At 36.7% G+C, this 12,203-nt stretch overlaps 1 protein-coding gene across 6 annotated transcripts in view; it reads left to right on the top strand.

The window, feature by feature from the left end:
- The window catches only part of SENP7 (SUMO specific peptidase 7), a 195,086-nt gene that overhangs the window by 7,874 nt on the left and 175,009 nt on the right, over positions 1 to 12,203 (top strand). For 3 of the 6 annotated variants that reach the window (XM_056793414.1, XM_056793411.1, XM_016433431.2), the window contains exon 2: positions 10,594 to 10,646. In XM_056793414.1, the coding sequence (XP_056649392.1) occupies positions 10,594 to 10,646 (53 nt within the window). Of the gene's footprint in view, positions 1 to 5,722; positions 7,079 to 10,593; positions 10,647 to 12,203 lie in introns of those variants that run through there. The other 3 variants (XM_007493546.3, XM_007493545.3, XM_007493541.3) reach the window with 2 other exon arrangements.

The following is a 12,203-nucleotide window of genomic DNA, read 5'->3' as shown; positions in this document are numbered from 1 at the left end:
AATTCACAACTCCAGTTCCTGCCCTTTCTTCTTTCACTATTTCCTTCTACACCAATGTTTGCTTTTAAACAGTCCCCCTTGTTCCCACCCTTATTTTACTTCCCTTTCTACCCCCTCCCTTCTTATCCTCTCCCCTTATCTTCCCTTCAGTCTTTCTAAATTAACCCCCTCGCCCTCCCTTTCTTGTACTGCTTTCCTCCCCACCAGACTGTTTGTTACCCTTCTACTCCCCTATAGGGCGCAAATCTATTATCTGCCCCCAATGGATTGGATTGTTTTTCCCTCTTTGAGTCAATTTCAAAGCACGTAAAAGTTGAGTATTTCTTGTCTCAGACCTCTTTACCCTTCCAGTGTATTGATGTTCTCCCTCCTCCCACCCTGAGCTTCTTTATGACATATAAATTTACCCCCATTTGTTTTTTTTCCCATTTCTTTTAATATTAACCTATTTTTAAGTTCTAGTTATATATATGTATATATATATGCATGCTCATGTGCATGTATTTTTGCATGCATATATCTATATACTTATTTATGTCTTGTTCTTTCATCCTATATAGTTTGTCACTGTTCCCTCTAAGTGTACTTCTTTTTGCTGCTCAGGTAATAACAGTTTTTAATAGTTACCAATGACCTCTTTTCTTATAGGAATACATATCATTTTAACTTGTTGAGTCTCCTAAAATTTTTTTTGTTTTGTTTTTCTTTTTTCCCCTCTTTTTAAATTACCTTTTGATGATTCTCTTGAGTTCTGTGCTTGGACATAAAATTTTCTGTTCAGGTCTGGTCTTTTCTTTACGAATTCTTGAAATTCTTCTATTTTGTTGAATGACCATACTTTCCCCTGTAAGAATATAGTCAGTTTTGCTGGGTAGTTGATTCTTGGTTGTAGACCTAGTTCTCTTGCTTTCCGGAATATCATATTCCATGCCTTTCTTTTTTTCAATGTGGATGCAGCCAGATCCTGCATTATCCTCACTGTGGTTCCATGGTATCTGAATGACTTCTTCTTGGCAGCTTGTAATATCTTTTCTTTGGTCTGATAGTTCTTGAATTTGGCTATAACATTCCTGGGTGTTGTCAGTTGGGAAATAAGTACAGGAGGTGATCTGTGGATTCTATCAATCTCCACTTTTCCCTCTTGTTCTAGGATATCGGGGCAGTTTTCTTTAATAATTTCCTGTAATATAATGTCCAGGCTTTTTCTTTTGTCATGGTCTTCTGGTAGGCCAATGATTCTTAAATTTTCTCTCTTTGAACGATTTTCTAAATTCTCTGTTTTGTGAATGAGATGCTTCATATTATCCTTGATTTTTTCATTCTTTTGGTTTTGTTTTATAGTGTCCTGCTGCCTTGTGAGGTCACTTGTTCTAGTTGTTGTATTCTAGTTCTTAAAGACTGGATTTCATCCTTAGTTTTTTGGTCGTCCTTTTCCTTTTGGTTTGATTTTCTTTGGAGGTCATCTTTCATCTTTTTCACCTCATCTTTCATCTGCTTTGCCTCATCTTTCATCTCCTTTGCCTCATTTTCCAGCTGGTTGATTTTGGCTTTCAAGACACTATTTTTTTGTTTTAGTTCAAGTGCCTCTGTTTCCAGATGACTTATCTTAGTTTTTAAGTTCTTTTCCCAATTGTCTTCAGCCTCTCTTAATTGTGTTTTGAATTGCATTTTGATTTCTTCCAAAGCCTGTATCCAATTTGCTGGGATTTCTGATTTTTTCTTTGCTGATCCCTCCCCCTCTGTTTCGTTCGCTCTTTGCTCATTACCTGTGCAGAAGCTGTCTATTGTAATTTCTTTCTTCTTTTTCTGTTGTTTGCTCAAGTTTACCCCTTCTTTGCTCCCTGTATTTGTCTCTGCTCTTGCTCCTCTCATTTTTTTTTGGTTTTGGGGCTGTCATTCACCCCTCTTGGAGCTTTGTCAGATCTCTTGGTACAGTCTCTAGGGGGAGGAATGTTAGCCTCCCTGTCCTCTGGAGGCTTTTGATCAGATTAAGTTCAACTGGGTTGGGCTGTATGTGCTTTGATGCTGAAGACTCCTGGAAGGCTGGGCCGCCCAGGCTCTCTCCAGTTCTCTCCAGCTGCTTCTTCGCTGTCTGCAAGGTTCCTCAGTGCCTTTGCCTGCCTCCCTGAGCTCTGAGGAGTCCTGATGGGATTAGGTTCAACTGGATTGGTCTGGATGTGCCCCGAGGCAACGGTGAGACTGGAGCCAGATGGAGGGACCCAGCCACGCCCCTGTCTCTCCCTGGCTTCCTCCCCGCTGTCCATGCTGGACGCCCCAAGCCCGGCACCCCGCTGCTCTCAAGGTAGACCCTCCAAACCAGCACCTTTGCCCGCTCAGAGGTTCCCACTGCCGCTGGGGGCTCAGCCCTCTGGGTTGGGGGGAAGGGGTCCTGGGACCTTCCCTCTGCCTTCCTGTTAGACCTGAGTGTTCTCGGATTCCAGCTTTTGGGGGGCATACCTTTTGATTTGAGTCCTGAAGGAGGGTTCCCTGCCTCTGTTCTTTTGTTCAGTTTGAATTTTGGTGCCCTAGGAGCATTCAGTTTGTAATCAGTAAGGAAGGGTTTTCTGAGGTCTGAACTTTTGCTGCTTGCTAAGCCGCCATCTTGACTCCGCCCCCCCCCTACAGGTTTATTCTTTTTTTTTTTTTTAAAACCCTTACCTTCCGTCTTGGAGTCAATACTGTGTATTGGCTCCAAGGCAGAAGAGTGGTAAGGGCTAGGCAATGGGGGTCAAGTGACTTGCCCAGGGTCACACAGCTGGGAAGTGGCTGAAGCTAGATTTGAACCTAGGACCTCCCGTCTCTAGGACTGGTTCTCAATCCACTGTGCTACCCAGCTGCCCCCTACAGATTTATTCTTAATAAAATTAGTTGCCTTGTGGGAGAGGGGACCCCAATTAGTGGAAAAAATATTCTCTGTCAGCAAATTCCATTTTCTTTTGTTAAACTATAAGGACAGTACACTACATGGTCAAAATCAAAGTGTTATGAACTTGTATATTGGTTAATATGAATTTGGGATTTGGATTTAGGGGAAAAGTTGGGGAGAGAAGTTTTTCTTTTTCCATAGATTGTTGTAATTAATATTCATTGTTAGGTTGACCCCTCTTCAGTATACCAGAATGACCCTTAGAAGGGAGAATAGCAGATATTGTAACAAAATGCTATCCTTCCTGCTTGCCTGCCTGCCTGCCTGCCTGCCTTCCTGTCTGCCTGCCTTTCTTCCTTATTTCCTTTCCCCCTTTCTCTCTATATTAGAATCAGTATTTGTATTGGTTCCAAGGCAGATGAGTGGTAAGGGGCTAGGCAGTGGGGATTAAGTGACTTGTCTTGGAAGTATCTCAGGTCAAATTTGAACCTAGGACCTCTTCTCTCTATGTCTCTCTTAAACTATTGAGTTACCTAGCTGCACCTAACAAATAGAATTCTTAGATATCATTCAGGCTGTCCCCTTCATTCCAGAGATGAGGAGATGAGGCCCAGGGAAGCTGAATGCCTTCCTGAGGTGGCACAGTTGGGATCAATGACTGACATTCCCTTCAGAAGAATGTTCTGTCTCAGAGTTTACACTTCAAAGAAGACTGGATCAGAAATCACCAGACCCTGGGTTCTAATCCTGTCTCTGTTGTTAACTGACTTAAAAAAATTAAATTTGTTTGTTACATTAAAGTTCCCATATATCTTCCATTCAAGAGCAGAAGTCAAAAGGCTACTCTCCTTCCCACACTCACCTTTTGAACACTTGGAATCAGTGTCCGCTAAATGATTTACTTCACACATAAAGAAACACTATACAAACTATACATAGAATTGCATGCCTATAATCCCTGCTACTAGTGGGACTGAGGTTGAAAAATGGCCTGAGCTCAGTAGTTTTGACATGCAAGATGACTAAAACTGATCAAATATCCAAACTAAGTCAGGCACCCCATATGGTGAGCCCCCCTGGGATTCATTGCTTCTAGACCACAAATCACAGAATCTCAATGTTGGAAGAGGCCTCAGAGGCCAGTTAGTACTACCCATGCCTGACCAGTAATCTAATCTACAATATTCTCAGTAAGTGATGATGCAGCTTTTACTTAAAAAATTGAAGTGCAGAAATTCTTTCAAATAACTTGAAGGTGGCACTCATGTTTCCCAGTAGATCTTCTTTTTGCCATGCTAAATATTCTCAATTCCTAAATCCTTGAAGAGACTTTTTCTTTTTCTTTTTCTTTTCTTTGTGTCTCTAGTGCTTAACATAGTTCCTGGCACCTGTTAAGAGCTTAATACTACTGATTGGTTGAATCATGTGGCAAGATCTTGAAGCTCCTCACCACCTTCTCCATCATTTAAAAAAATTCCTATCTTCAGTCTTAGAAGCTATACTAAATATTAGTTCCAAGGCAGAAGAGCAGTAAAAGCAAGGCTATTGAGGTTAAGTGACTTGTGCAGGGTCACATAGCTAGAAAGTGTCTGAGACCAGGTTGGAATCTGGGACCTGACTCAATCCACTGAGCCACTTAGCTGACCCCTGGCTTCTCTCTTAAGGATCATCTTTTGTTTATCAAAATTCTTCCTTTGTCAGTACTCTTCTTCAAATGTATTGGCTAGAACTAAAGATGCTTTTGCTCTGTATGTGGTTTGATGAAGGCACACAGCAGACTAGTTAGTCAACAAGTATTTACTAAGCACTTCCTCTGTGGCAGCCACTGGGCTAAGTGATGGGGTAGGTGAGGTGTAGGGTAGAGGGAGAAAGAAGAAAATAAACCCATTCCTGTTCTTAAAGAGCTCATAGTCTAATGAGGGAAACAGCATATAAACAACAATGTATAAACAAGATATATACAAGACAAATTGGAGATGATTGTCAGAGGGAAGGCACTAACATTAAAGGAAATCAGGAAAGGCTTCTTGTATAAAGTACAATATCTGGGATTTTAAGGATGCCAGGGAAGCACAAGGAGGAGATGAGGAGGGAGTTCTAGGAACATGGAGACAGCCAGTGAAAATGCCTAAAGTCAGGAAATTCATTGTACTGTGTGAGTTCAGCATTGAAGTTACTATGGTGTAAGAAGACTTGGAAAGGTCAAAACTGACAAGATAACGAAAGACCTTAATTGCCAGAGGACTTTATATTTAATCCTAAATGTGATAGGGAGCCATTGGAATTCATTGAATAGGAGGATGACATGATCAGTCCTGTGAGACTACTCTGGTCCTGGATTTTATGCTTTTTTTAAATGGAGTTTAATAATCGTATTTGAAGTTTTTGGCTATCGTATCAAAAGATAGACTTACATTGTTCTTCAGATACTATTTAGTTGTGCTTCCCCCATTTTATACTTTTGAAGTAGGTTTCTTGAATTTAATTACTGTAGACAGCCTTAGTTCATTTTAAAAATTAAATGTTTTAATTTTAAACTTAAATACTAAAATGAGCATTCCCTTCCATAGCAGAACATAGAAGATTCTATATGAAGCTTTTAGACTACTGATATTTTGTACTATTTCTTTAAAAAGAGAAATGTGTGAGAAATACTAATGCACAATAAATATTCATTTCTACTTGTTATTTTCAAAATTATCTTGCTTGTCTTTCCTTCAGAACTTTCTCTACTTTCAGTTTTAAAAATTTGATCCCAGGTTTTAAACTGCTTTTTTGGATCTTGATTCCATCAATTGATATGTTAGCCATACTTTCTAGTTATTCATCTTAAGCAAATTTGATAGGTAAATTTTAGGTAAATTTGATAGGTATAATTTCTTTTTCCAAATCATTTGGCTGAGAACAGATCTCATGTGCACTCTACTGGAGACTTTCCAAACTGCCATTGAACAATTAATAATTACCCTTTGGGTCTGGTTATTTTACTAATTCTGAATCTGTCTAGCTCATAACTTCCTTTTTTCTATAAGAATAGCCTGACATATTGTACTGTTAAAAATCTAGGTAAATTCTACAATATGCTTTTATCTATTCATTTAGTAACTCTTTACTTAAAAGAGACTAGCCTGGCAAGATCTTTTCTTAATGAAGCCATGCTTTCTGTGAAAACGATTTCCTAATTCTACCTTTACCAAGATGTTCTTATATTTTGCCAGGATTTAACAGTTAAGCCTTACGACTCTTTTTGTCCTGTCTTTTCCAACCTAAAGATATTTTTCTTTTTTTTGCAGAGAAAAAGGAAGCATAATAAAGCTTGATTAGTTCTATCTTCTTTCTGCCTGTTATCATTAATTTTCCCTGAGCAGCAGTTCTATCTCTTTTGATCTTCTTTGCTTTAATATAACTAAAATATAGGTACCCTTTGTAATAGAGGGGTTTTTATGTGAGGAGAGAAGAGAAGGAGAGAATGGAATCTTCCCTCAAGGTCAGAACCAAGGGAGGGGTAGTTGATGTTGGGTTTGAACCTAGAGGTAGAAGGAGAGCGAGTCTGTTGTTTCCCCTTTCCAATCCTCTTTAGTTATTGCTCCTCACTAAGCCTGCCTGTTCACGCCCCACTGTTTGGCCCCTTCTAAATAGCAGGCTTCTTTTATCTGGGGAGAGAGATCAATTCTCTCTCCCCCCTCAGTTGTAACTGTCCTTCCCTCAGTCTTGAGTCAGTTAAGTTTGTTAGTAAGTTTATTCTAAACAGTAGGGATAAAGGATAAGATTGAATGTCTGGTAAATTGGGGTCAGAAAGGAAGAGGGAAAAAGGGATCCCTAGCCATCTTAACTCTTCCCTCCAAAGTTAAGTAACCCAGATTTGGTGGCCTGAGCTCCTGAGAGGTTCAGAGTGTTGAACCCTCGCTTTTGACCCTGCACAGCAGGTATCCCCAAGTTCAGGGTAAAGGGATATTGGGGTAAATCTTATGGTGGACTTCTTTTCTCTCCAGTTCTCTGTCCACTTGCTGGTTTGGGAGGATGGTGATCAGATTCAGGGAAAAGAAAGATTTCTGAGATTGGGATCCAGTCGGATATTGACCTCCTTAGGAGGTCTCCAGTCAAGAGAGAGCCGACCAACTGACAACCCCTGGGTTGTTCCTTTCCCAAAGTTCCAAATCTTTCTCCACCTATCCCCCCTTGCTGCTGATGGAATCTTTGCAGTTTCTCCAGGTTTGTCCATTCCCAAAAGTCTCTGGGTTTGTATCACACCTTTTAATGCATTCTTTGAAAGCATTAGCAAATTTTGAACTTTAGTGCTTTTGATACTATTCCTATAGAATTGTGCTATGCATTTCTGTTCCTCCTCTGTTACTTGCTTTTGTTTTTATCTTTTTTATATGTCTTTCACATATCTAATTTGGCTTATGAATATTTGGTTCATCCTTAGTAGACCCTTTAGAAACTCTCCCTTCTTTTTCTAAATAGAATATTTTCATTGTATCTTCACAGTTTCATTCATGAGCTTTCTTTGTCCTTCCTAGCAAAGAGACTGAATAGCAAGTGGTGAATTGGGTGAACCATACTGACTCCATCTTGTTACTCAATTCTGGAACTAGCTTGGTTCTCTTTCCATTCAGTTGTGGGTCTAGTCCAGTTTCTGGCCTATGAGAAAACTTTATTTATTTGGGGAAATTGGGAGAAATTTTTGTTACATGATTTGAATGTAACTCTGCATGGCTGGGAAGCTAGATCATTTCTCTTTGCTTAGAAATCCTTAATTAGGAACCTACGTCATGCTGATCAGAAACCCAATCTGATTCAAAGATTGATTAAGGGTTTTTCTCATAGTTATATCAAACAACTCATATGTTTTATTTGAAAATCCATTCCTTTCTGATCAGTAAGTTGTCAGTATCTGATCAATTATTTCCTTTGATTATTCATAGATACTTGAGGGGAGTGGGATACCTCTTTTTCTGATTTCGGGGAATAGGACCTGTTCATTCTGTTTTCCAACTTTGAAAGCTCCTAATCTTTCCTTCAAATAAGATTTGGTTATAATTGTTTCCTCTTAATTAATTGCCCTATTTGATTAATTTTTTTAATGTATAAAAATATGTCTCCCCTGCATTTGGAGTCTAGTGCTAGAGCTGAGGAAGGCTACTGTTTTCAATTTGTTGGGCAATTGGGTATTCATTGCTAATGTTTGGAAACTGAAATCCTTGTTTCCTCAATCATTTGATCTTTCACTGGCTACACTGGGATGATTTCTGAATTTTAGTATTATCCTTATGTTAACATTCTTTGTCATGAATTCTAAGATGGAATAGTCACAATGCTTTTTAAGGATCTCATGATTTTTGTTTAATTTACCACTTTCTCTACTTTCTCCTTATAATTAAGCCCAGAATAGCATTTCTCCTTGTTTCCTGTGCCTTTTTAAAGGATGGAACTGTCATTAAGGCAAAATAAGAATTGACAACTTTTTTGCTATTTGAAGATATAGATATTTGCAAAATATTTAGACTTAAGTTTGCAGAAACAAGAATTTCTAAGAAATTTACTCTTCAGGTAAAAAAGATAAGTGCTTAAAGTCATACTTCTTAAATCCTCCAAACACTGGCAGGATATTTTTTATTATTAAATAGTTAAGTATTTCAGATAAATAATGGGAAAAGGAAAACAGAGGGTTAAAGGCACTTCATGATTCCAAATCAAAACTGTTGTCTTTGATAAAGAGGAAGTCCCAAGTCAAAAAAACATACTTTTTTTAGCATAAGATATATGAATTATGTTTCAAGTCTATTTGTTATATTTTGGATAATAATAGTATAATAAGAAAAAGAAATATTGTATTCCATTGAAACAGAATAAATTTTAATTGAACAGAATTATAAGAATTAGGGATAAACTTAATCAATTTTAATTTTAAAAATTTTCTGACCTTGGGCTGGTCACTTAACCTTTTGTGTTTTAGTCTGTTCTACAAGGCTGTGAAATAATACTAATCTTTATTGGTTGAGGTAATTAACCTCATGAGAGATTCCCTACACCTATAAAATTGTAGGTCTTGATCAAAATAATAATGTCAAAAATAACTAGATTGAATTTTTCAAATTTAAAGAAAAAGGATTATAGAAGGAACTAAAAAGCAAAATCAACAACATGTTTGTTTACAGGAATTATATTTTATCCATAATGATTTCCTAGATCCAATTTGCAGGTGAACCTAATATTTACTGTGCCTATTGCTAACTCACAAATGATGGGGAATAACATGAATGATATAAGATAAAATGAAGTTCATACCAGAAAATTATTGAGGGGTATGCAGAAAATATTATGCACAAATATTCAGAATTGCTCTATAATTCCATAGATAAGAGATTTTCTTCCATTTATGAAGATTTCAGCCCAGATATATATGATAAGCAGCTGTATCTATGCCCACCTCTAGGGGGTCAGCTCTGTTTTAGGACCTTTTCACCAGTCATTTGGATGGATAACCTATAGACCTTGTGTGTATATATGTGTGTGTGTGTGTGTGTCTGTGAAATAGTCTTACTCTTCACTCCAAATTTATGGCACTGTAAAAATGATAAATATGAATCCTAGGAGGAAATATAGAAAGACCTATGTGAGTAATGCACATAGCAAAATCAGCAGAATCAGAAAAATAGAATACATATAAGTGACATCTAATTGAGAATGATAAAAAATGATGTCAGAGATAATAGCTTTATAAATATACAGAGTGATTAGAAGAATTACTTCTTTGGTTTGATTTGTATTTCATTAAAACATTTTTTCCTTTCTCTAAATTTTTTGTTTTTTAGTTGGAAACTTATATTTGATCCATTTGTTTACACATTGGTCATTTGTTGTAAATGTTTTTATTATTTTAGTAATAATAATACTTTAAAGAAACTACTTGACTTCAAATGTTTTAAGCCTGGCTGATTGTTAGAATGATGGCATCATTAGCCAAAATAGGAAAATCAGAAGGAAGAATAAGATTTGAGAGAAACTATTAGTAAGAAAAGGGCCTAAGTTCTTATATAGATATTTGTGATTACATTTCTTGAAGAAATTACTGGTAATTCAGCTATATTTTCACAAGCTAACTACCTATAATTAAAACAATAATAATATTAAGGCACTTTCAACTTTAGTGTTTTAGTTTTTAACCATAGGTACTATCTGTAAACTGAAAGTTTTGAATATTGACATTTCTCACTTTATGAAATATATTTCAGTAGTTGGCTAGGAGTTATTTTTATAGAACAGATCTTCCTATTTCATTGTCATGGTGTTGTCAAAAGGAATAATCTTAATTATAGTTGAAAACTGTTGCTCAAGAAAGAAAGGGTTAAGCTTATGGACAAGATCATGCTATGTATGCTAGGTTCTAGAAATGTGAGTGCCAACTCCTGGACTTCTTTATTCTTTCTTGAATCATTAGAATTTTACTTTTATTCAGAAATCTCTTTCGTTATTTGAACTTGGATTAATTTTTCTTTTGATAGCTATTTTGTTGTACTAACACATTACATCATAGATTGAAAATTCCTTGAGTTTTCAAACTTAAGATTCAATAAAGTGTGTTAGTTTTTTTTAGCAATTACATAAATTTTGAATGAAATAAAAAGTTTATATGAAAATACTTAAGATAACATTTTATTAGTTTATTTCTCATATTTAAACTTTGTAAATGATAATTTTTTTGTTGTCTTTTTTTTCCATAGAAACTGTAATTGAAGGGAAAACAAAAAAGGCTTCATCTTCAAATTCCCGTGAGGTATGTATTGTTTTGCCTTTTAACTTGTTCATTACCTTTACAATTCTTCTTGTATCATTGGTTTTGGACGAGACATCAGTTATCAAACAGGAATTCCTTTTTCCCTCTGAAACGTGTTTAATATCATTTAAAAGTATATGAAAATATCGTGTATTATAGTTGTTGAATTACTGGATATAGCTTAATTAATTTTTTTGATGAATATCTTGAATTGACTGAGGGCAGAGACTATTTTTCTTCTTTCCTTTGTATCCCTTTATTTTTTGTTCTAGACTTTTGATTTCATTAGTTCAGGGAATTTCCTTTGTGAGAGCTCCCTCCAAAGATGCAGAAAATTCAGTGGCAATTTTTGTCATTTGGCCTTCCTATTGCCTGGTGGCATTGAGAGTTTAATGATCTGCCCATGGTCACATTGCTGAGTCATTGACAGAGGCAGGACTTTTGAACTCTAGCTTGCCTTATTTTATTTTATTTTAATTTTTAAATTTAGAATATTTTTCCATGATTACATGATTCATTATCCCCACCCCCATCCACTTTTTCCTCCCCCCTCCCGAAGCAGACAAGTAGTTCCACTGGGTTATACATGTATCCTTGTTCAAAACCTATTTCCATGTTTTTCATATTTGCAGTAGAGTGATCTTTTAATATCGAAATCCTAATCCTATCCCCATCAAATTACATGATCAATCATATGTTTTTCTTCTGCATTTCTGTTCCCACAGTTCTTTCTTTGGATGTGGTTAGCCTTCTTTCTCATAAGTTCCTCTGGATTGTCCTGGGTCATTGCATTGTTGCTAACAGAAAAATCTATTACATTCGATTGTACCACAGTGTATCAGTCTCTGTGTACAATGTTCTCCTGGTTCTGCTCCTTTCACTCTGCATCAATTCCTGGAGGTTGTACCAGTTCACATGGAATTCCTCCAGTTCATCATTCCTTTCAGCACAATAGTATTCCATCATCATCAGATACCACAATTTGTTCAGCCATTTCCCAATTGAAGGGCATCCCCTCATTTTTCAATTTTTTGCTACCACAAAGTGTGTGGCTATAAATATTTTTGTGCAAGTCTTTTTCTTTATTATCTCAGCAGTGGTATGGCTGGATCAAAGGGCATGCATTCTTTTAAAGCCCTTTGCTCATAATTCCAAATTGCCCTCCAGAATGGTTGGACCAATTCACAACTCTACCAGTTGTCCTAATTTTGCCACACACCCTCCAACATTTATCACTTTGTTGCCTTTTTTTTAGGATTACCTTTATTTTTTATTTTTGAAAATTTTATTTAGTCAATTTAGAACATTATTCCTTGGTTACAAGAATCATATTCTTTCTCCCCTTCCTACCCTCCACTCCTTCCCATAAGCCAATGCGCAATTCCATTGGGATTTACATGTGTCCTTGATCAGAACCTATTTCCATGTTGTTGATGTTTATACTAGGATGATCATTTAGAGTCTATATCCCCAATCATATCCCCTTTGACCCATGTGATTACAGTTGTTTGTCTTTGGTGTTTCTACTCCTACAGTTTTTCCTCTGAATGTGGATAG

Source organism: Monodelphis domestica, chromosome 4, assembly GCF_027887165.1.
Source record: "Monodelphis domestica isolate mMonDom1 chromosome 4, mMonDom1.pri, whole genome shotgun sequence".
Classification (NCBI taxonomy): domain Eukaryota; kingdom Metazoa; phylum Chordata; class Mammalia; order Didelphimorphia; family Didelphidae; genus Monodelphis; species Monodelphis domestica.
This window is presented reverse-complemented; position numbering and strand designations above follow the sequence as displayed.